Source organism: Pongo pygmaeus, chromosome 16 (assembly GCF_028885625.2).
Source record: "Pongo pygmaeus isolate AG05252 chromosome 16, NHGRI_mPonPyg2-v2.0_pri, whole genome shotgun sequence".
In the NCBI taxonomy this organism is placed as follows: domain Eukaryota; kingdom Metazoa; phylum Chordata; class Mammalia; order Primates; family Hominidae; genus Pongo; species Pongo pygmaeus.
This window is the reverse complement of record NC_072389.2, coordinates 62,539,700-62,565,917: the sequence shown is the minus strand read 5'-3', so window position 1 is coordinate 62,565,917 and position 26,218 is coordinate 62,539,700. Positions and strand designations below refer to the sequence as shown.

General features: G+C 37.7%; 1 protein-coding gene across 12 annotated transcripts in view; it reads right to left on the bottom strand.

The window, feature by feature from the left end:
* TCF12 (transcription factor 12) overlaps positions 1-26,218 on the bottom strand; it is a 374,951-nt gene that overhangs the window by 79,546 nt on the left and 269,187 nt on the right. For all 12 annotated transcript variants that reach the window (XM_054451939.2, XM_054451941.2, XM_054451935.2 and 9 more), the window contains 2 exons: positions 17,694-17,829; positions 12,102-12,154 (listed from right to left, as the gene is read on the bottom strand). In XM_054451939.2, the coding sequence (XP_054307914.1) occupies positions 12,102-12,154; positions 17,694-17,829 (189 nt within the window). The remainder of the gene's footprint in view (positions 1-12,101; positions 12,155-17,693; positions 17,830-26,218) is intronic.

Sequence of the window (26,218 nt, the reverse complement as noted above, 5' to 3'; positions counted from 1 at the left end):
AGCAAAACCTCTTTTCTACAAAAAACAGAAAATGTAGCCGGGTGTAGTGGCATGTGCCTGTAGTCCCAGTTACTCAGGAGGCTGAGGTGGGAGGATTGCCTCTCTGCTTGAGCCCAGGAGTTTGAGGCCGCAGTGAGCTATGATGGCACCACTGTACTCCAGCCTGGGCCACAGACTGAATCCCTGTTTCAAAAGAAAAAAAAATTTTTTTTTTTAAGTTCTTTCTTTCCAGGCTGGGTGCAGTGGCTCACGCATGTAATCCCAGGACTTTGGGAGGCCAAGGTGGGTGGATCGCTTGAGTCCAGGAGTTCGAGACCTGCCTGGGCAACAAGGTGAAACCCTGTTTCTACAAAAAATACAAAAATTAGCCAGTTGTGGTGGCACTTGCCTCTAGCTGCAGCTACTCGGGAGGCTGAGGTGTGAGGATCACTTGAGCCCAGGAGGTGGAGGTTGCAGTGAGCCAAGATTATGCCACTGCACTCCAGCCTGGGTGACAGAGTGAGAGACTGTCTCAAAAAAAAAAAAAAAAAAAGGGTATTTTTGTCCAAAGAACATGGTTATCTTTTGAATATAAGAGTCTTGGCCAGGTGCGGTTGCTTACAACTGTAATCCCAGCACTTTGGGAGGCTGAGGCGGGTGGATCACGAGGTCAGGAGTTCAAGACCAGCCTGGCCAAGATGGTGAAACCCCGTCTCTACTAAAAATACAAAAAAATTAGCCGGGTATGGTGGCAGACGCCTGCAATCCTAGCTACTCGGGAGGCTGAGGCAGAGATTTGCTTGAACCCGGGAGGTGGAGGTTGCAGTGAGTCGAGATAGCACCACTGTACTCCAGCCTGGGCGACTGAGCAATACTCTGTCTTAAAAAAAAAAAAAAAAAGAATCTTGAAGTCAGGGTCCATATTTTATTCATATTTAAATCCCTAAAGTCTAAAATAGTTCTTCATTCACAAATAAGGACTTAGTATATATTTGTTGATTTTGACAGAAGGGATTCATATTCTCCTCACTGGGAATCTACTAGATGGAGCCCATACTAATAGTGATAAGTTTTCTAATTCTCATTTAAGTTACTGATTTTTGAAATTTTAAAATATCTTTTGTGTTACTGGAGAAGATACTGAAAATCATGATTTCAAATAATGATGAGTTTGACAGTTTAAAAAATTGTCAAGCTCAAGTCAGAAAACTTGAAGTTTTCTTAGTTCTTATTATTTTTGTTGTTGTTTTTTGAGACGGAGTTTTACTTTTGTTGCCCAGGCTGGCGTGCAATGGTGCGATCTTTATCTCAGCTCACTGCAACCTCCACCTCCTGGGTTCAAGTGATTCTCCTGCCTCAGCCTCCCAAGTTGCTGGGATTACAGGCATGCCCCACCATGCCTGGCTAATTTTTGTATTTTTAGTAGAGATGGGGTTTCACCATGTTGGTCAGGCTGGCCTCAAACTCCTGACCTTAAGTGATCCGCCTGCCTTGGCCTCCCAAAATACTGGGATTACTACAGGCGTAAGCCACCGCGCCCGGCTTATTTATTATTTATTATTAATACTAGCCTCATAAGAGCAAAAAAGGAAACCATTTAAGAACCATATAAAATTTACTTAGATTCATAGGGATTAACGTTGAAAAAATGAATTTTCTAGGGATGGAAGATATTCTTAATTTTTGTATGAAGGTTTTATGTTTAGACCAGAAACATGACACATGATTCAAAAGAATCGGTTTCACAGTCATACTTGGGTTGGAACCGATTCCCAAGCTGCCAGCAACTATCTTTAACTTTAGGTTCTTCTGTTTTTTTGTTTTTTTGGGGACAGGGTCTTGTTCTGTCACCCAGGTTGGAGTGTAGTTGCGTGATCACAGCTCACTACAGCCTGAACCTCCCAGGCTTAAGCCATCCTTCCAACCTTAGCCTCCTGAGTACCTAGTACTACAGGCACACACCACCATGACCAAATTTTTTTTTTTCCTTTTCTTTTTGCTTTTTTTCCTGTAGAGACAGGGTCTTGCTATGTTGCCTAGGTTGGTCTTGAACTTCTAGGCTCAAACACTCCTCCCATCTTGGCCTCCCAAACTGCTGGGCACTACGGCCCAGCTTTAGGTTCTATCAGAAAGTTGGAACAGGAAAAAAAATGGTGATTGGCACAAATATATCTAAGTTTAAGTTAAAAATTTTAGTAGGACTGCTTATAAAAGTCAAATCATTTAAATACAAACTATTTGAATTTAAATCTAATTGTTTCAAATAAGCATTTATTAATACTTCTATACATGGGCTGCTTTTGACGTCCTGCATATTATTACCTAACATGACACTTAAACCCTAGAAAAGTTATGACACTGTAGCACCCACTTTATAAATTGAGGCTTTACCATTATTCTAGCTAGGAACATTTTAGAGTAAGGCAAATAAAGGTCCTGGAAAGTGTCTGTCAATACAATAAACTCTGGCCCAATGCCCAGGGTCTTAAGGCACTAAAGAATACAAGGTAATGAGGCCGGGCGTGATGGCTTATGCCTGTAATCTCAGTACTATGGGAGGCCGAGGCAGGCAGATCACTAGGTCAGAAGTTCGACACCAGCCTGGCCAACATAGTGAAACCCCTTCTCTACTAAAAATACAAAAATTAGCCGGGCATGGTGGTGCACACCTGTACTCGGAAGGCTGAGGCAGGAAAATCACTTCAGCCCAGGAGGTGGAGGATGCAGTGAGCTGAGATCGTGCCACTGCACTCCAGCCTGGGCAACAGAGCAAGACTCTGTCTCAGAAAAAAAAAAAAAAAAAAAAAAGAATACAAGGTAGTGGATCTTAATAAAACCAAGGAAGAGGACTAAGAAGTATTTAATTTTATTTTTAACTCTTTAGGTCTGTTTTTCACTGGAACTATATTTACCTTTTCTTTAAATCTAGTGCAGGTTGGCAAACTTCTATTTTCATAAATAAAGTTTTATTGGAATACAGCTATGCCCATGTATTATGTATCATTTGTGGCTGCTCTTGTGCTACAACAGCAAAGTTTAGTAGCTGCATCAGAGACAACTGGCCCACAAAACCAAATACATCTACTACATACCCCTTTATAGAAAGTTTGCTGACCCCTGGTCTAGTGCATTGAGGAAAAGTAGAAATTCAGGCTAAGATGTAAGTTGGTTCTAAGCAAATTTGGCATAAAACATAATTTCTAGAACCAATTATTTTTGAAAACTGACAAAATATTGGCACATTACGGATACTGGATTAGGTATTAAACTATTATAGATAATAAAAAGACAAAACCTTTGAATGGTCAGTACTTTAAAATGTCTTTGAAATCTATTCAATGAATATAAACTTAAGAGAGTACTTAGAAACCATCCTGAGACTAGCAATGTTTTTAAAATGCTTAGAACTTTAATTACAAATGTAGCTATACAGCATACATTACAGTCTTTGAAATAAGATATAAGTGCAACAAATAACTTTTCAAACAAAATCATTACAAAGGGAGCATTAGTGAAAGTAAATTTCATGTAAGCAAATTACTTAGAATGTAAATGTCTTCCCTAACTTAGAAAGAAAGGAATTTAGAGCTCCAAGCATCCCTGGTGATAAAAACGTGAATTTCTTAATCTAATCCTTCTTTTTCATACTTGAAAAAACAATCCTTTATCATATTAGGTAAAAATTAAAACAAAAAAAAGTAATGGTTTTACTAATGCTGAACACCCTGAGAGTGGCCTTAAACTCTAAGGCATTTACATAATTCATCCATATATCCTTTAAAAACCATATGAGTTACAAACACGCACACATACTGCGCTTTATCCTACATCTGGTTTGTGAAGTCTCAAAGATCTTATCAGCTGCCAAAGAGTTCAATAAACCTTAAAAGCTACCTGTAAATGAAATGTAGCCATGTTCTTCTTTTAAAAAGAATAGAGAAGTCAGAAAATAACAATAACAAGTATCACTGTATACAGCCATATCAGTACAATTGGATCTATAGGACTCACTCATTGGTTACTTTTCCTTCTGCTTTTTGGTTTGAAATTACATCAAAGACATTACTGACTTCTCACAAAAATCAACATCTTAGAACTACACATTAAAGGCTATTAATTCTGACACTGTTCTAAAGAGTGGTTACTGTCAGCATAAACAGTGGCTACTTCTTATTAATGTATGAAAAAAAAATCTTTCACTTAATGACTAAACTGAATATAAGTTTGGAATGGATTATAGGATAATCCATTTACGTACTTTACACATACAAAGATTTTTCTGCTAGTCTGACCTATAAGGTCAGAGAATGAATAAGCCACTTTGGAAATTTTGTATCACAGTAGCCTTCAAATAGAGATACCTTATCTAACAGCCCGAAATAAGAAACTCTTAAGTACGTACAGTTGTTGTGTGTTCTCTATGCTGTTTGCCCAAGGAACTAAGCAAATACCTATTCTAACTCATGTTCAAGATCTGGAGGGTTTACTCATGAAGTTCAGCAAAAGCTGGTACTTTATGTAAATACGATTTATTCCAGAATCAGTAGATTTCTTGCTAGTCTTAAGGGCCTTAGATAATTGTTTGTTTTTATTTTTATTTTTTTTAAGACAGGGTCTCAGTCGTTCACCCAGGCTGGAGTGCAGTGGAGTGATCCCGGCTCACTGCAATCTCAACCTCTAGGGTTCAAGCAATGCTCTCTCAGAGTAGCTGGGACTATAGGCACACAACACCATGCTGGCTAATTTTTGTATTTCTTTATAGAGGCGGGGTTCTATTATGTTGGCTAGGCAGATCTCGAACTCCTGGGCTCAAATGATCTGCCCGCCTCCACCTCCCAAAGTTTTGGGTTTATAGGTGAAAGCCACTGCGCCTGGCCGGACTGGATAATTGCCTATAAACACACTCTGTTATCTTGGCTTCCTAGTGACTTCCATAGGACTCTACTCACAGAGTATTTTTCTTGCTGTTCATCTTACTATTTTCATGGATAAACTGGAGCTATCAGTTTCTCTATAGTTCTAACTCTTGACCTTTTTCTTACTGGTTCAGATGGCTAGCAAGCTCTTAAATCATAGTTTTATAATTATTCATTTCCACCCATCCCAGAAAGTTCTGTTTGTCATCTCTTTCCTATCAAAAAAAAAAAATCTTCAGTTTAGACACCCTCAGGATTTAGTATTTTTTTTCTTTTGAATATTCTTATTCTACTTAGTATGTATAGCAGCATGATAGATTATTAGACATGGTCTAGTAGTCTTTATGGTTTGGGAATATCTCAGGATATTTCCAATTGTCTCAAAAGGTATCCCTACATTTTCAAATTTATGATAACAAATGACTAAAAATTCACATTTTTTTAAAAAGAGCCATTCCCAACAAAATGAAATTCCATAAAAACTTTAGGAGAAAGAAAGGCACCACTTTCTTACCTTTTTTCTTTTTCTTTTTTTTTTTTTTGAGACAGAGTCTTGGATCTGTCACCCAGGCTGGTGTGCAGTGGTGAAATCACAGCTCACTGCAGCCTTGAACTCTTTCAGGAGTATCAAGAGATACTCCTGCCTTAGCCTCTCAAGGAGGTGAGACTACAGGCACATGCCACCATACCTGGACAGTTTTTAAAAATATTTGTGTGTGTGTGTGTGTAGACAAGGTCTCACTATGTGGCCTAGGCTGGTCTCAAACTCCTGGATTCACGGGATACTCCCACCTTGGCCTCCCAAAGTGCTGGGATTACATGAGCCACTATGCCTGGCCTCATCACTTTCTAAATTACAGTCAATGACTAATTCAAGGGCCACTGAACTTTGTAGCTGTCTGCATCAAACCAAGAAAAAGTAGAGTCTAAGCTGTTTTGATTCATGTCAGAAACAATAAAGTTCCTTATAGTGGTGGAGAAGAGTTAGCAAATTTTTTTTTGCTGGCAGACTCTTCCTCTGTCGCCCAGGCTGGAGTGCAGTGGAGTGAACATGGTGGGCTCAAGTGATCCTCCCACTTTAGCCTCCGAAGTAGACAGAACCACAGGGGGTGCCAATCACATCTGGCTAATTTTTTTTACAGTGACAGGGTCTCACTAGGTTGCTCAGGCTGGTCTTGAACTCTTGGGCTCAAGTGATCCTCCTGCCTTGGGACTACAGCCACCATGCCCCGACAAAATATTTTTCTTGATGGGGTAAATTATACTTTGAGAGTTTAACCAAGAAATTACAGTAAAAGCTTTTGTGGGAATATACACATACACACTTTAGCATGACACTTGATTAAGAAACAAATAATCATATCATTAGGCTACGTATGGGACTGCAAACAAGTTATATTCAAAACTTGTAAGACACGTCATTTTGATGCAGAGTTAATATTTGATATGAAAAAGGTATTTTCAATTGCTATAGAACAAGAATACAACTTTAGGTATTTGGGTCTAGGAAGGCATTTCAAATCTCTCTAGGTATTTACTTACATTTTGGAAAGACTTGTTCTGATATATCTTGCTTCTTCAGAATTCTATTATCTACTGCAGCATATAAAAGAAAATGATCTATATTTGGAAATATTAACACTAACTTAAGAAATAAAGAATAAAGAGCAACGAAACTTTTCTGCATCTGAGAAATGCTTCAGAGGGCCATAAAGATGTTCAACCAGTGATTTAAAAAAGGAAAAAAAAAGCGTCGACTCCTGAGAGTTCAGAAAACAAAAATAATTAGAATGAATTCTAGGGGCAGCCAGATTTGATTCAACAAGTTTTCCTTCCTTTTGTAGATTGTTTTTCTGCAAGTGAATGCTTTCTAAACAACAATAGGAGCTGCTACAATTTACCATGCCGTCATTAGGTGCCAGGCACATACATTATATACACAGGTGGAGGTAACGTGAAAACTTTTTATTTCAGTATAATACTTATCCTTTTTTATATATCTTCAAACTTTTTTTTGTTTGCTTTTCATCAAAATTTGGTAAAAATGAAATGCTAAACTTCTTTAAAGTTCAGGCTGTAGTGGTATGAACTAGCTATAATAATGAAGGAACATTTACTGAGTATCTAGGATACACCACACTTACAGTAGGTACATAATACTCTCACAATAACATCTGAGATAGGCATTGTCATCCCCTTTTACAAATAGAAACTGGAGGTTCCAAGAACTTAACAGCAACTTCTCCAAGGTTACAAAATAAAAAGCTGAGGGCAGGCCGGGTGTGGTGGCTCACACCTGTAATCCCAGCACTTTGGGAGGCTGAGGTAGGTGGATCATGAGGTCGGGAGATCGAGACCATCCTGGCTATAGCGGTGAAACCCTATCTCTACTAAAAATATGAAAAATTAGCCGGGTGTGGTGGCAGGCACCTGTAGTCCCAGCTACTTGGGAGGCTGAGGCAGGAGAATGGCATGAACCTGGGAGGCGGAGCTTGCAGTGAGCTGAGATCATGCCACTGCACTCCAGCCTGGGCGACAGAGCAAGACTCTGTCTTAAAAAAAAAAAAAAAAAAAAAAAAAAAAAGCTGAGGGCAGATAAATAAAATCCATTACATGCTTAATTGGGAAGTCTGTGGTTTTCTACTACTGTAGGTCCTTAAACAACAAAGCCAAATAAAAATGAATTTGATCAGTAAAAACACAATTGACAGAATAAATTTAAGTTTTAATTTAATATACTAAGCAAGATATTTTCTGAATAAACCAAGGTATTAAAGAATCAGATTTTAACACTCAAAAAGAAAATGGTGTTTGATATTAAGTTAGGTTGTAATTTTGGCCCTATGTGTGATTTTTGGCAAGTTAATTTATGTCTTTGAGTCTTAATTTTCTTATTTGTAAGTAGGGAATATCAGTTATAGAGTTGTTTGGCAAAAGGTTGAAGATTAGGATATGGGTAATGGTTAACAAAGTTCCTCACACATGAAGTCTTGCACCACTAACAACACAGTGACACTGAGGCTGTAAAGGATGCTAACAAATATATTACAAATGTTTCCTTTTCTTCCCCCACAAATTACCAGGAAAAAACCCTGCCCCAAATCCCCACCCAGAGATTCAAAATTCCCTTGAACTTTGTATCTTAGTTAAGATCTGATATAGATGAAAAACAGCTGATGTACATGCAAAGAACAAAGACAAGAGTTGGCAGTTAGAGAATGGGAGGGGAGGTTTAAGAACCCTAAAACAGAAGCAAAACACCCTACAAAGCCAAAGTACCACCCATGCCTTTGGAAACTCCCAGATAAAACTTTAACAATTATAAATGCCTTCCATTATCTCTTGGCCAGAACAGTTGAGTTATTTATCCAGGGTAGACTGCTATGACAACTTATCTCTTCTCATATCTGCACTGATTTTATGTGTTCCCCCACTCAATCTACCTCTGGAGTAGAAGAGTGGGTTTGCTATAGGAAAATTACAAAGGTTGCAACTTGTATATAATCTAGCAATGCTGTACTTTTAGATGTGACCTCAACACGTGTTTATTTTTTCACACCTCCAGGCCTTTTACCTGTCTGGTCCATTCTCTCCTTCTCTAACAGATGAGCTGCTATGTATCTTTCCAGACACAACTTAAACGTCAACTCTTCCTGAAGTCACTATACTAGGGTTAGTTCTACCTACCCTATGTCACCAGAGCACTTGGTACACACCCTTGCTTCACTGCAATATAATTAATTCCCTGAATGCTTGTTTCTCATATAAGATAGTGAGGTCCCGGAAGACAATTATGGTGTTTGTATATGTTTGAATTCTCGGTGTCCAAGCATTATTCTACTGTTGCTGCTACAAAAGTCCACTTTTCCCAATCTTTAAATCTGTCTAGAAAAGCAAGTGGAGAATCTCATGTGCTTTAAAAACATCACTTCTTCATCAGGAGGAAGAAAACTATGCTCACTATTCTTTTTTGGTTATTTATTGAGCATATCAGTTTTAAAACCGTAAGTATGTAGCAATTTAAACCTGAAAGGAACTTCAAATTTCCCATTCCAAACATCCTAAGGGCTGACTAATCTAAGGCTATACAGCCAATCAGTAACTGAGCTGGGCAGATTTGGGTGAACCATTCACTTAATGTTACTGACTATACTGCTCTAGTGATATTTAATACAGCCTAGTTACACCTTCATCCACAAACAAAAGTTACTATTCAGTTGCTCTGCAGAGAGGAACAGAGAAGCTGAGTTATGCACTTATGATACCTAAATATAAATCAGTTTACAAAAAAAGTCTCTAATCAATGCTACATGATCAAATTATACAGATTATCAATGCTTTGCATGATAAGTAACCCTGCCTATTATTTTTTGTATCAGTATCAGCGATACTTAGTCCTTTCACTGTTTCTTTAGAAAAAGTAACATATATTTTACAGATTAAAGATAGAATGAACAAGTAGCAAACTGATGAAATCCTGAATGCTACTGCCAAATTTCCAATATGGTTTGGAAAGTATAATATTCAAATTATCATAAAATAAAATATACATAGTCAATTTTCATTTTTAATACTCAATTTTTCTTACAGTTTGCATATCAAAAGTTTATAGTTTGCATATTTTTCAATAAAAGCTCTGAAATAGGAAATCACAACTTAAAATTCCATTTTAGATCCTGAGAAGGTAAACAGTATAACCTTAAGTGTTCTTAGGACATATTTTGTCATTATTTATTAAAGTATTTTCTTTTCAAATCTTTTCAGTTAATCCTAGAAGTGGGAAAAATATCTGTCTTTAAGGTTTTTCTGTTTCCTTTTTTAAATACTTGAGATTTCAGCCAGGTGTGGTGGCTCACACCTACAATCCCAGCACTTTGAGAGGCTGTGGCAGGAGAAGCACAGAGCCCAGGAGTTCGAGACCACCCTGGCCTGGAGAGAGACCTCCTCGTCTCTACAAAAAAAAAAAAAAAAAAAAAAAGCCAGTCGTGGTGGCCCATCCCTGTAGTCCCTGCTACTTGGGAGGATGAGGTGGGAGGGTCACTTGAGCCAGGGAGGTCAGGGCTGCAGTTTGCGGTGATTGTGTCACTGCACTCCAGCCTGTGTGACAGAGTGAGATCTTGCCTCAAAAAAACCAAAATAAAACAAAAAGACCCTGAGGTTTCAACACAGCATTTTATCTAAAACATACTTTCAATTAATTAAAATGAATTTGTTATTTATACATCCTTAATAACATTTAATATATACTAATATAGCTAGTAAAATACAATATATAAGTAGGCTTGGCCTGCAAAATTTCCTAATGGTTCTCAAAGAAATCAAGGTTTCATGAGAACTCAGTGACTTGTTCCAGATACCTGACACAATACAGAGAACTACCTACCTCCAAGTAATGAATGTTATTATGATTACAAATGTAAGAAATGCTGGGGACCTCCAGTGTCTACTCTCTTTCCAGGCTGTTCTGTCCATTTTGCCTACTGCTTTTAAAATCAAAGAACTATGGAACACTGAAAATACACTGTTTCTTAATGTCAGGTTAAGAAATGAGATGAATTTTTCATTCACTAATCTGTTTTTTTAACCTGTATAGTTCTACTAAATATTAATGTGTAATTTAACTTTTATTACCCATTGAATTATAGTAATAAATTACAAGAAAATTGCACTGTTATATGTTTTAGCAGTACTGTCAGTTTTAATATGATTTCTGTTAATTTAACAGAAATCATCTGTTATACTGTTGAACCACCTACCCCTGCATAGCACACAACTGTTAAAATGTAAATTTCCCAACTATTTTTAGCTGCTGCTGAAAAAAAATTCCTGTCTTCGAGAATAATGATTTGAGGCATTGTGTTCATTTTGTTTATCAAGCAGCTATTCAGTCTCTAGTGGGCCCAAGTGCTTAGGCAAGCAAAAGCTTTTAAGAATGCCTGCAGCTGCAAGCCAACCTTCCAGGTAGGCTGCAGGTTCAGAGCACAGCTGCCCTAGGCTGCATAAAACTCAGATCCATCTGGAACTGAGTTACAAAGAGGATTTCAAATTCGACTTTTCATGTATCACACGGTAGAGAAGGCGGGGGAAGAACACAAAAAAGAAGGAAGGCAAACAACCAAAAAGATGGTATCTCTACTTTAGCCTTAATAAAAACTAAAAAGCTCAGACCCATGCTGCTCCTTCTAGATTACTACTTGCCAAGCCGGATATTCCATTCAGTCTGCACTTCGATGAGCTGACTCATCTGGCAGCACCTGCGCCCATGTGTTAAGTACTGCCAAATAAAAGCCCAACATCCATTTACACAACAAAAAGATGTACCCTACAAGGCACTGGGGCCTCAATCCAACAGCCTCACTCCCCATTTCTTCTAAGCAAAGGGAGAAGAAAAAAAAACTTCCATTTTTGCACCAGAGATTTAAAAATTGTAGGTAGATTTATGATGCAGGTTCCTTTACAAGTACTTTTACTCCTTTAAAGAATAAAGTATATTTAATAGCACAGTCGCCCCTACAGTATTAGATTATCATGGCCATTAATGATTGTTCCACCAAACCTTTCCAACCTTCTTCATCAAAGCCCTTTATTCTCAAAGGATACATTTTTGAGCAAAGAGGGATCAACAAACTAGTTGCTTGAAAGCTTTCCTGATGCTAGGCTGAAGTTAGGAAAGGCTTAATGAAGGCTTTAAAACCCACAAGGGCTTCACAATGAACATCTGACTTGGTGATTTATGCATATTAATAACCTCAGTCCTACTGAGGCAAGCTGAGCCAAACGTGTACTCCGAATCTTAATGTCTTTAGCTCCATTGGGATTATTACAAATGTAAATTTCTAAGATTTTCAGCTATTAATCTCTGCCTGTCCTCCTGTTCAGCAACATAATGACTAATTAAACATCAAAAGACCTGTATAGGAGATCATCTTTGACAGCTACCGGCCTAGTCCTCTTCCCAAGAGGGGAATTCAAATGACAGGGACAAGGAGTAAGAGCGTATGAGTAAGCTACAAATCATTGCAGAGAAATCTAAAAACCAAACATTAAATGTGGATTTACCTCAATCAATGATTTTGTTAAGCACTGAACAATTACTATGTAAAGTATGCCCACTGGCATCAATCGAATGTACCCTTGTAGCAAGGTAATACTGAACACTTGAAATCAGTTTGTTTACCATCAAGTTAAAAAAAGATAGGTACTTACAGAAGAAGGCAAACCAGGAGGCACCTTTCTGACTTTTTTTGCTTGCAAGGGATCTGCAAATGGAAAACAATACATTTCATCAGCATATTATACTGGAAAAAAATCAAGACTTCAAATTAACAGAATAACTTTTCCCCTAGTGTCTTTCTTGTTTTCCAATATTTGGGAGTAAGCAGCAAAATACAGTAATGAGGGCCTCGTTTCTTTTAACTAGTCCCAGTGAAAAACAGGTTCTCCTAAAAAAGTGATACATTCTGAAAATACATATCCCATAAATTTGGGAAGATGACAGCAAATGAACCCATACAAGAAAGAAAACAACAAACCAGTATGAGGGAAGGGAATGAACATTTCTTAAGAAACTGTTCTGCCAGATGTGGTGGCTGAGGCCTGTAATCCCAGCACTTTGGGAAGCCAAGGTGGGCGGATCACCTGAGGTCAGGAGTTTGAGACCAGCCTGGCCAACATGGTGAAACCCACCTCTACTAAAAATACAAAAAAATTAAGTGGCCGTGGTGGCTGGCGCCTGTAATCCCAGCTACCCGGGAGGTTGAGGCAGGAGAATCACCTGAACCCGGGAGACAGAGGTTGCAGTGAGCCAAGATGGCACTATTGCACTGCAGCCTGGGTAACAATAGAGAACCTCCGTCTCAAAAAAAAAAAAAAAAAAAAAAAAAGAAGAAGCTGTTCTGTGCCAGGTACTATACTAGGCACTTTACAGTTTCATTTGCAGAGGGGCACTTAGTGTAATAGGTCATGTTGATAATATGACTCCTTTAGCAGAGTCATATTTAGTGACTGCATCACATTGAGAATTAGGCTTAAAAGCATATTTTAAAAACTGAGAGCTAATGCTATGCTTGCTATCCTACAGTTTTTTAAAAATTTGAAATAAATAAAATTAAGGTTATAATGTCAATATATGATACATAAACTATTAAATATGGGCATTGACAAATGCAGTATCATTCAGTATTAGACACATTTACTTTTAACATTATGTTGCTATAACCACAACTACAGCGTTAATTACTGTATAATTTGTCCTTGAATGTTTATATTTCCAGAAAATAACTTGACAGAGAAAGTATATTTCTTTCTCAGAATTTATCAATATAAATGAAAACATAAGTATTTCGTATGTTAACCAGTCTTACTTGATGAGTTAATTTTACTTATATGTAAAATATAAAACTTGTTCATCTTATTTACTGTAAAACAAAGTGATAAACACAGCATTCCAGGTTTACACAAAAAATGGATCAAATTCAGGATTTTCTGAGGGGCTCATTATTAGGAAGAGAGAACACATGAGGAAGCTGATGTAAAGTGTAATACTTTTGAAAGCTGTAAAAATGGGAATTAAACAATCACAGCAAAATCATTCCTCAGTATCAGTGGGACTGGTTCCAGGATCCCTGAGGATACAAAAATCCACAGATGCTCAAGTCCTTTAAATAAAATGGTGTAGTATTTGCATATAACCTATGCATATTCTCTTATATACTTTAAATTATCTCTACATTATTATGTATAATACCTAATACTATGAAAATGCTATGTAAATAGTTATACTGTATTGTTCAGGGAATAATAAGAAAAAAATAAGTCTATACATGTTCAGTACAGATGCAATCACCCATTAAAATTTTTTTTTTTTCTATCTGTGGTTGGCTGAATCCACAGACGAGAAACCTATGGATGTAGAGGTGGCCTCAAGTGATTCTCTGGCCTTGGCCTCCCAAAGTGCTGGGATTATATTTTCCTGGTCCATAAATGACACTATACAATAAAACATGCAGTTTAACCCATTTATTTTTCAGAGACAGGGTCTTGCTCTGTTGGCCAGGCTGGAGGGCAGTGGTATGAGCACAGCTCACTGCAGCCTTGAATTCCTGGGCTCAAGCAATTTCCCTTCCCTGGTCTCCTGAGTAGCTAGACTACAGGTGTGTGCCACCGCACCCAGCTAATTAAAAATATTTTGTTTGTAGAAAGGTGTTTCACTATGTTGCCCAGGCTGGTTTTGAACTCCTGGCCTCAAATGATCATCCGGCCTTGGCCTTCAAAAATGCTGGGATTATAGGCATGAGCCACCATGCCCGGCCCCAGTTTAACCCATTTAACTTTGGGCTGGGAATTCTCTACAGTGAATATCCCAGGAGGCTGCAAAGTTAAAAAGGCAACTTTATATGTAGCATATGAAGAAAACTGTACACAACAGCAAAGGGGGAAGCATTCATTTCCTACCCCAAGAGGCAAGCCTATATTTCCTTAAAACAGAAGTGCCAAAGATGAACAACATCTGGCACACTATGTATTTGTAAAACCCCAACTACTCACAACTAATACAGCATTCCCTTGAACAAAAGCCATACTCCTTGTATGAAAACAGTCAACTGAACTGCCCCTGCCAGTTTAGAGCCTATCATTCTACTTAGAGGTCATTATTAGTAAAAGATTAGTTTAGGCCAGTTTTTCCGCTGCCATGTGAAAAGAAATTTTTCTTTTGTATTTGGTTACCCACCAGTATACAATCAAATACAAAATGTCTGATTTAAAATCATGAGAGCCTGGGATTCACCAATCACTTCTGGGAGGTTGCAAAATATAATAGCTAAGAGATGACTGGGTGCGGTGGCTCATGCCTGTAATCCTAGCACTTTGGGAGGCCAAGGCAGGCGGATCACTTGAGGTCAGGAGTTCGAGACCAGCCTGGCCAACATGGTGAAACCCCTTCTCTACTAAAAATACAAAAATTATTACAAAAATTTTTACAAATTTAAAATTACAAAAATTATTACAAAAATTTGTAAAAATACAAAAATATAAAAATACAGTGGCGTGTGCCTGTAATCTCAGCTACTCGGGAGGCTGAGGCAGGAGAATCGCTTGAGCCCTAGAGGCAGAGGTTGCAGTGAGCCAAGATCATGCCATTGTACTCCAGCCTGGGGCACAAGAGCGAAACTCCGTCTCAAAAAAGAAAAATACACAAATAGAACAGAATAGAATAAAAAGAGAGTAAGCTGGCTGGATTCTAATTCCAGCTCCATCATATAGCAGCTAGTTACTTAACTCTCTTTGAGTTTCGGTTACCTCCACGTAAAAAGGGGGTAACACATCCTTTTGTGTATTTCATTTATTGTGATAATACATGAAAGACGCTTAGGGGAGTGCCTAACACAAGTATGAGACTTAACAAATTTTAGCCATTATTATTAGGTTTCCATTAAAATGTGGGGAAAAATGATTATAAATTGGGTAATTAGATACTGTTATGCAGCATGTTGATTTCCTAAAGCATCTAAATAGTTTGTGAAGATGCTGAGGTTGATGCAGATCATCTCAAGAGTCCTTTTAAATGCTGAGATTTTATCAATAACTGCAATGCTAAGAAAGAGCGGCTAACAATGAGAAACAGCCATAAAGAATGTAATAAGAACCCACTAAATGACATTTACACAGGAAATGGGTGGACCTCCCTGGGCATCAAGAGAACTAACATATCCCAACTCAGCCTTGGCCAAATTATTTAGCTTCTCTGGTCTTGGTTCCTCATTTGTAACATGAAGTTAACATTACAACCTCACAGAGGTTTTGTGAAAATGTAGTGTGTATAGCAACGCTCCTGGCATGGAGGAGACAATCAGTAGTGTCTATCATCATAATCAAAATTAAAATGAAGAAGATACAAGTTTTAATTTATAGAAAACCTGAATTTTAAATCTGGATTTTTCTGAAATTTACTCCCCTCTTTCCTAGTTATTTCAATAATTAATTTTCCCCCTGAACTTAATAGTGTATTAGCTTGTACTAAGTGCTTTTTGTCACGGTATATACTCATATAGCATACTAACAAGTTATTTTTCCAGAGTAACACTGACACATCTGGACTCCAATCAATGTTCCTATTCTGACCAACTCATTAGGTAGGAAACAAGATTGGGGATGGAAAAACGCATTTACAATTTATCCTTTCTTTAATAACAAAAAGTGTACTAGTCTAAATCACCTGGGCTGACTTATAGTACACATACTAAATCATCCATGATACTGAGAAGTGGATACATCTAATCAGAGTTCTCTATGCTGAATATGATGATCTATCATAGTGCCCTTTTATACCCACAAGCAGACCCTAGACCCAGAGACCAGGAATATTTCACCAAAACACAGGTTAATAGAAAGTAGATACATAAATATGAAGCAGTCAACAAATGCCTGTGCAGTAAAAAAAGTGACAATCTTTTGGTGGACTATATATTAGAAGCTGGCCCACTTTTAATTTAAAAGTGCTTTGCAGCTTTAAGTTTCTTGTTTAAAAGATATTTGGTAGACATCACCAGAAATTCTGACATTTAAACACAGTTTGAATAAAGCATCAGAGAATACCTAAGGCTTGCTGTAAGCAGCAACACAAAATAGACTGGCCTGGTTAGGCTATGTGTAAGACATAAAAGAAGGCAGCTAATGAAAAAATAATGGGGTTTGAATGCTTCATATGAACAAAGTTGCCTTTTGCAATAACGTTTCAGAACTACATAGGGGTGACAGCGGCACAATGTAGTGAATGTAGTATATGCTACTCAACTGTACAACTTAATATGGTAAATTTTACCTCAATCAAAAAGAAAGTGGAGTGCAGAAGCAAGTAATATGCAAAAGACAATGAACCTGGAGTTAGAAAATCTTAAAATTTTATCCTAAGTACTAATTATATGAATGTGCCTGCCCTCCCTTTTGACCCTCAGTTTTTATGTTAAATCTATTTATAGCAACTGACTAGCAGGATTGGTGAACTGATGAGATGAGAATGTATATAAAACCACCTTGCAAATTTTGTTATATCATTTTTAGTAAAGAATAAGTTATTAACATTAGAATATGAAATTCTAATTACAAGAAGGAAAACTAGTTAAGTCTCATTTTTCACTACTTAGTTGCTCATATGAGGACCAAGCAAGAGTATTACACTGGCTGTTTGAAACTTGTTAAAATTATGGCTTACAAATTGAACAGTCATCCAAAATTATTCATGGCCAAACCTTTCATTAAAAACTTATAATGTATTTGTAAAAGTAAGAATTTTGATAATTTCATTTGTTAAATATCTAATGGATGTATTATTCTTGTGCAAATAAGCCCTGACATCAACGTGATACCCAAGAATCCAACTCTCTTCTAATTAAAAGCACAGACAGGGCCGGGCATGGTGGTTCACACATGTAATCCCAGCACTCTGGGAGGCTGAGGTGGGCAGATCACTTGAGATCAGGAGTTCGAGAGCAGCCTGGACAACATGGCAAAACCCTGTCTCTACAAAAAATAAAAAACTAGCCAGGCACAGTGGCAGATGCCTATAGTCTCAGCTACTTGTGAGGCTGAGGTGGGAGGATGGCTTGAGCACAGGAGGTTGAGACTGTGGTAAGCCAAGATTGTGCTGTTGCATTCCTGCATGGGTAACAGTGAGACGCTGTCTTTAATAAACAAACAGAAAAAAAAAAAAAAAAAAAAAAAGCACAGCCAGAAGTACAGACTATGGGAGGAAAAAACAACAACATTTGTGGGATGGGATTTGTTGTGTGATACACTCACCAAGCGCTGCAGAGTCATGGAGTGGTCTCCTCCTGGAACTAGTAGCAGAGAATGAATAGTATGCTGTTCCAGGTTTTCCTGAAGAAGATAGCTGTGCTGGGCTCCCAAGCCCCAGATCTTGTCTCAGGAGACTAGACTACAAAATAAGGCCAAGGAAACAAGTTATTTTCCTGCTGATACTGACCCAAACCTGAAAATTTCATCACTTCTGAATTATTTACAACTTTAGCAATGTCTTAACTTAGAATGCACCCATTAAGTACATTTTGAATTCAATTAGACCACTGCTTTCAGCCCATACCTACTTTCTCTTTTTTTCTCCACCCTCACATTGTCTGCCTTTTTTTCTTTTTTTTTCTGAGATGGAGTCTCACTTATTTGCCCAGGCTGGAGTGTAGTGGTGAGATCTCAGCTCACTACAACCTCTGCCTCCCGTGTTCCAGCGATTCTCATGCCTCAGCCTCCTGAGCAGCTGGGATTACAGGCGCGCACCACCACGCCTAATTTTTGTACGTTTAGTAGAGACAGGGTTTCACCATGTGGGCTAGACTGGTCTCGAACTCCTGACCTCAGGTGATCCACCCACCTCAGCCTCTCAAAGTGCTGGAATTACAGGTGTAAGCCACTGCGCCCAGCTACATTGTCTGCTTTTTAATAATTATGTAGATCCATAAAATCTTAAATAGTTGAAAGACACTTTAGTAGCTGTGTGGTATCACACTTTTTAATCATCAATATTTTTGAAAAATGGTCACTAGTCTTTGCTTTAATACTTTCATGAACACATACGGCAGCAGAAATTCTGTTCTTCTTCCTTTCCTTTTTTCTTTTTAGAGATGGATCATGCTCTGTCACCCAGGCTGGAATGCAGGGGCACGATCACAGCTTACTATAGCCTGGAACCTGGGCTCAAATAATTCTCCTTTCTTAGCCTGCTGAAACAGCTAGGACTACAGGCATGTGCCACCACACCCAGCTAATTTTTAATTTTTTGTAGAGATGGGGTCTCCCTATATTGCCCAGGCTGGTCTTGAACTCCTGGGCTCAGGCGATCTTCCCACCTTGGCCTAACAAAGAGCTGGGATTACTGGTGTGAGCCACTGCAGCCGGCCCATTCCTGCTTTTTTCACTTGTGTCTCATGACATGAGTTTGAGAGTCCTCCTCACCACCTCTTTTTTAACACTATATTTAAGCAACCTATTTATGTTAGCTCACATTAAGGGGTTAAGAATGATCACATGCTTACGTGGTTCTTCATTTTGTTGCATCTGCTGCTATTAAGTCATGTCCCTCCAATGTTGTACTTGTTCAGTTTGTGCTTTTTGGTCTCAAATACAAGACTTAACATTTATCTCTGATAAAATTCATCTTGCTATACTTGGTCCATCATCATCATCCATTCCCATCTTTTTCAGATTCTTAATCTGTCAACCAATGTATATGCTAGCCTTTTTAATATCTTAGGCATCAAAAATGTGATTAAAACCCATCAGGATGACAAGGGTGAGGAGAGAGCTCTGAGGTATGCTACAGTGACATTATGAGACTTTGTGAAGTGCTTCATGTATAATTCAGAGATTCAGCAGCTCTAACCTACTAATGCAGTAACCCTCTCACAAAACAAATGAGGTTAGTTTGGCAGAATTTTGTGCCAAGATTTCTGGTAGCTGAGATGAAATAGGATCATACAGACTTGAAAGACAGGAGGGGGAAAGAAGACCTCAAAAGAAGGGGGGTTGAATACACTTGAGAAGATACTCTCAAGTGAAAAGAACTGTGATTCCTCTGGTACATTTATGAATCCCCCATCATATATTTAATACCGCTTACTGCCATCACCATACTCTTAAAAAGTAGTTGTTTCAGCCACCGAGTATCACAAAGGAACTGAGAAATAAACTTCAGCTCTGGTCAAAAAGCAGCAGCAGAGCTTTGGAACAGTAGCCCTAATAGCCCAATCTCTGCCTCCAGTCTAACAGTCAAGAAAAACTCTCATTTAAATGACTTTTCTTTGGTGTTTAAGCTTTTTAAAAAGTTGAGGTGGAATTTATATAACATAAACACTGAATGTTTTCATTTTATTTCAAATCAGTGGCATTTAGTACATTCATAATGTTGTTCAACCATCACCTCTCTAGGTTTCAGAACAGTCTCATCACCCCAAAAGGAAATTCCAGATCCACTAAGCACTTAACTCTCCATTCCACCCTCCCCTAGCCCATGGCAACCACTAATCCATTTCTGTCTCTCGGGATTTGCCTATTCAGGATATTCCACACAATTGGACTCCTACAATATGTGGCCTTTTGTGTTTGACTTCTCACATTTAGAATGTTTTTGAAGTTCATCTATATTACAGCATGTATCAAAGTACTTCATTCCTTTTTAGGATAATATTCTATTTAATACGGCTATACCACAAACTGTTTCTCCATTCACCCACTGATGGACATTTTAGTTGTTTCCAGCTTTTAACTACTGTGAATAGTACTGCTATGTATATTCATGTACAAGTATTTGAGTACTTGTTTTCAATTCTTTTGAGTATATAACTAGCAGCGGAATTGCTGGGTCAAATGTGTAATTCTACGTTTAACTTTTTGAGGAAATGCCAAACTGTTTTCCACAGGGGCTGCACTATTTTACATTCCAACTAGCAATGTACAAGGGTTCCAATTTCTCCATATCCTTGCCTAGTTTCTGTCTGCTTTTTAAATTATAGCCATCCTTGTGGGGCAAAGTGGTATCTCATTTGCAGTGATTTTGATTTGCATAATCCTAATGACTAATGATATTGGGCATCTTTTCATGGGCTTGATGTACATTAGAATACCTCCTTTGGAAAAATGTCTAGTCAAGTCCTTTGCCCATTTTCTAACTGGGTTATCTTTTTGTTGTTGAATTGTAACAGTTGTTTATATATTCTGGATACTAGGCTTATCAGATACACGAATTGCAAAATTTTCTCTCATTCTGTAGACTGTCTTTTCACTGTCTTGATAATGTCCTTTGATGTACAGAAGTTTTCAATTTTAATGAAGTATTTTTTATATTGTTGCTGATTCTTTTGATGTTATATCTAAGAATCTACTGCCAAATTGAAGGTCATGAAGATATACTCCTAGACTTTCTCCTGAGAATTTTATAGTTTTTTGCTCTTATATTCAGGTCCTTGATCCATTTTGAGTTCATTACTGTGGGCTAGGCATGGCAGCTCACGCCTGTGACCCTACTACTTTGGGAAGCTGAGGCAGGAAGATCTCTTGAACCCAGGAGTTCAAGACGAGCCTGGGCCACATAGGGAGGTCCCATCTCTACAAAAAATTAAAACAATTAGCCAGGTGTGATGGTGTGCACTTCTAGTTCCAGCTACTCAGGAGGCTGAGGTGGGAAGATCGCTGGTGCCTGGGAGGTTAAGGCTGCATGAACTATGATAGTGCCACTGCATTCCAGCCTGGGTGACAGAGTGAGATCCTGTCTCAAAATAATGATAATTATTATAATGTCTGTATATGTTGTGATGAAGAAGTACAACTTCATTCTTTTGCATGTGGATATCCAGTTATCCCAGTACCATATATTGAAGATAATACTATTTCCCTATTCAGTAGTTTTGGTATCTTGTTAAAAATCAATTGGCCATAGATGTTTAGATTTACTTCTGGACTCTCAATTCTATCCCATTGGTCTGTATGTTTTAGTAACTGTAGCTATGTAGTAAGTTTTGAAATTGGAAAGGGTAAGTACTCCAACAATGTTCTTTTTCAATATTGTTGTGGCTACTTGGGATCTTGAAATTCCATATAAATTTAGGAACAACTTTTTCATTTCTGCAAAAAAAAGTCCATTGGAAGGTTGATGGGAATTGCATTGAATCCACAGATTGCTCTGGGGAATACTGACATCTTAATATTAAGTGTTCGAATGGACTGAATACCAGATGTGTTTACATTTATTTAAGTCTTGTTTAATTTCTTCTGGCAGTGTTTTGTAGTTTCCAGGGTACAAGTCTTATATTTCATGTTTAAATTAATTCTTAGTGATTTTCAAGGGAAATGAAAAAAAAATTAAATAAATTAAATTAATTCTTAGGTATTTGATTCCTTTAAATACTATTGTAAATGGAGTTGTTTTCTTAATTTTATTTTTGGTTTATTACTAATAAACCATACATCCTGCAACTTTACTAAATTTATTTATTAGCTCTAATAGTTTTATTGTGAATTCCTTAAAATTTCGTATATATAAGATCATATCGTCTGCAAATGAGGATAGTTTTACTTCTTTTACAATTTGGATACCTTTTATTTCTTTTTCTTGGCTAGCTATCTGTTTATTTTTTATTTTTTTGAGATGGAGTCTCACTCTATCGTCCAGGCTCCTAGGCTGGAGTGCACTGGCACAATCTTGGTTCACTGCAACCTCCACCTCCCAGGTTCAAGCGATTCTCCTGCCTCAGCCTCCTGAGTACCTGGGATTATAGGCGTGCACCACCAAGTCCGACTAATTTTTGTATTTTTCATAGAGATGGGGTTTCACCATGTTGGCCAGGCTGGTCTTGAACTCCTGTCCTCATGATCCACCCACCTCAGCCTCCCAAAGTGCTAGGATTACAGGCATGAGCCACCGTGCCCAGCCACTAATCTGCTTAGAACAAGCTTGTCCAACCCACAGCCTGTGGGTTACATGGCCCAGGATGGGTCTGAATGTGACTCAACACAAATTTGTAAACTTTCTTAAAACATTGAGATTTTTTTGCAATTATTATTATTATTTTTTTGCTCATCAGCTATCATAGTGTTAGTGTATTTGATGTATGGTCCAAGACAATAATTCTTCTAATGTGGCTCAGGGAAGCCAAAAGAATGGATACCCCTGGTTTAGAATTTCCAGTACAATGCTGAATACAAGCAGTAAAAGCAGAAAATACTGTTTTGTTCTCAATCTTAGGGAGATGGTTTTCACACTGTTACCAACAAGTATATTAGCTGTGGGTTTTTTGTAAATGACCTTTACCAAATGGAGTTAAGTTCCCTCCCTCCTATTTCTAGCTTGTTAAATGTTATCATCATGAAAGAGTGTTGGATTTTGTCAGATTCTTTTTTTTTTTTTTTTTTAAGACAGTCTTACTCTCACTCAGGCTGGAGTGCAGTGATATCATCTCGGGTCATTGCAACCTTCACCTCCAGGTTCAAGCAATTCTTGTGCCTTGGCCTCCTAAGGAGTGGGATTACAGATGTGTGCCACCACGCATGGCTAATTTTTGTATTTTTAGTAGAGACAGAGTTTCATCATGTTGGCCATGCTGGTCTTGAACTCCTGGCCTCAAGTGATCTGCCCGCTTTGGCCTCCCAAAGTGTTGGAATTACTGGTGTGAGCCACCATGTTCAGGTGAGATTCTTTTTTGGCATCAATTGAGACGATCATATGGGTTTTTTTCCCCCTTCTTTCTATTAGTGTGGTGAGAATTACACAGACTAATTTTCATAGGCTAAACTATCCTTGCATTCCTGGAATAAAACTCCCTTAGCTGTGATGTATAATCTTTTCAATATGTTGCTGGATTCACTCTGCTAGTATTTTTGTAGAGGACTTTTACGTCTATATTCAAAAAGGATATTCATGTGTAATTTCCTTTATCCTGTAATATTTGTCTTACTTTGATATCAGAATTATGCTGGCTTCACAGAATTAATTAGGCAGTGTTTGGGAAGAACTGGCATTATTTCTTCTTTAAATGACTGGTAGAATTCACTAGTGAAGCTGTTTGGTCCTGGACTTTTCTTTTTTTCTTCGAGACGGTCTTGCTCTGTTGCCCAGGCTGAAGTGCAGTGGCTCAATGATGGCTCACTGCAGCCTTGACCTCCCAGGCTCATGTGATCCTCTCGCCTCAGCCTCCTAAGTAGCTAGAACTGCACGTGGATGCCATCACACTCAGTTAATTTTAAAATGTTTTGCAGACATCAGATCTCACCACGTTGCCCAGGGTGGTCTTGAACTCCAGGGCTCAAGTGATCCTCTCACCTCAGCCTGCCAAAGTGCTAGGATTACAGGCATGAGCCACTGGGTCCTGCCTTGGACTTTTCTTTTATGGGAGGATTCTTATTACTAATTCTATTTCTTTACTGGTTTTAGCTCTGTTCAGATTTTCTATTTCTTCTTAAGCCAGTTTTGGTAGTGTGTTTATATCTAGGAATTTGTCTATTTCATCCAGATTATTTAATTTTTTTAGCACACAATTATTCATAGTAATCTCTTATAATCCTTTTTATTTCTGTAAAGTCAGTAGTAATGTCCTCTATTTCCATTTGTGATTTTAGTAATTTGACACTGTTCTTTTTTTTCTCAGTCAATCTAGCTAAACGTTTTTCAATTCTGTTGATCTTTTTATTTACTTTTATTTTTGTTTCCTTTTTGACACAGGAGTTTGCTTTGTTGCTCAGGCTGGAGTGCAGTGGCACAAACACGGCTCACTGCAGCCTCAACCTTTCAGGTTCAAGTGATCTTCCTACCTGAGTCTCCTGAGTAGCTGGGACTAGATGTGCACCACCACACCCGGCTAATTTTTAAATTGTTTTGTAGAGATGGGGTCTCACTATGTTGCCCCAGTTGGTCTTGAATTGGCCTCAAGCGATCCTCCTGTCTTGGTCTCTCCAAGTGCTGGAATTACAAGTGTGAGTCACCTTGTTGATATTTTTAAAGAACCAATTTTGATTTTGTTGATTCCATTGTCCTTCTTGTCTCTATTTTGTTTATTTCTGTTCTAATCTTTTATTTCCTTTCTTCTTCTGCTTTCTTCAATTTAGTTTGTTCTTCTTTTACTTGTTTCTTAAGGTATGAAGTTAGGTTACTGATTTGGGCGCTTGCTTCTTCTTAAATGTAGGTATTTACGATAATAAATTTCCCTCTGATTACGGCTTCTGCTGTATCTCCTAAGTTCTGCTATGATGTCTTTCCACTTCCATTTAATGCTTCAGTTTCTTTAAAGCTTATTCAACAATGTTGGAGCATGAAGCGAACAATGTACTAAACCAGCCAAAGGTCATTCATCACATCTTTCAGAAATACTCATAATTAAGAATGTAATTTTCCAGACTCCTCAAAATGTACACTTTTCTTTAGATAAAGCTGATACATTCCCTTATAAAGGAGGAAAGTAGAGAGAAGACAATTTCAATTACCAGGCAATATAATGTGTATATGAAGACTACATAATATTAATTATTTAGCATTAATTGTACAAATTCCAACAGATACAACATTTGGTACATTGGGAGAGAAAGATGTAATTATCAGACCTAAAGGAGAAATAGTCTCCATTAAAATAATAACCTCCAGAAGAAATGATAAAAGGGAGAAAATGATCAATATAAATATAACAATAGGCATATATGTATTGTATTTATATGACAGACCATCAGCTATGAATTTTCTGATGGTATTATCTGAGAGTAGTATGATCTAGGAATCATTAAATCTCCCATAGATGTTATACTGAAATTTCCATTGTCACATCTGTTTTGAATTTCTTTCTTTTATTTTGCTCAGGCTGGGCACATTCAACATTGCTTAAATGGCAAGATCAGAATATGGCTCGTAGTACACTAGATGGAACATATTATTAGCACATGCTTAAAGGCAAGGGTCAACTACCTTAAAATTTCCTTTAAACATCATTGGTATTTCAACAGGATTTTTCCTGCTCAGTGCCAAACTGACTTTCATTGATGTGTTTTGAGGTACCTGCTGCATTTATTACTTCATCTGCATTTTCTCATGGGGAAGGCACATATGAAGCTAGTCATAATATACACACAAACGAATATATCAGAAGGAGGGACATGTGTATGTCTCTCAACAGTGTCCCTTACACTAACATTCCCTGGCATACAAATTCTTATGGGAATATAAGATAGTGATTTATATTAGGGGTCAAAAAACCAGAGCTTAGAGGAGAAAGTAGGTCTGTTTTTGAAAATACTTTTCTTGAAATACAGTCTCAAATGAAACACAATTCATTTAAGTATTGGCTATGGCTGTTTTCATGCAACAGTAAGAGTTCAGTGTTGCAACAGAAAAAGTATGGTTTGTTAAAACCTAAAATATTTGTTATCTGGCCCTCTATAGAACTTTTTTTTTTTGGCTGCTAATCTAATACGTTGGAGGAGGGACAAAGGACTAAGTCCGCTGGGTGGTGAAGAGAAGTCTGTTTGCTTAATAAGGTAAACATAAACTTTTAGATGAGTAAAAGTTAGCCAGTGAATTATTTCTTCAAAGAAATCAAATAGTAGTCATAATAAGGGCTGAGAGAGGAAAGAAATAATCTAAATGATGAACAGGAAGTATATTTCCTATATTTCTAAAAGTAGACTGAAAGTCTACACAAATACTGATGTTCTGGAAACAGCACTGGTTTTGGAGTTAGGTATCCTGAGTCCAAATCCTGACTGGTAATCTTGAACAAATTATCTAACATTAATGAGTCTGTTTCCCTCTTCTACAAATAGCTCACAAGGTTGTTGGG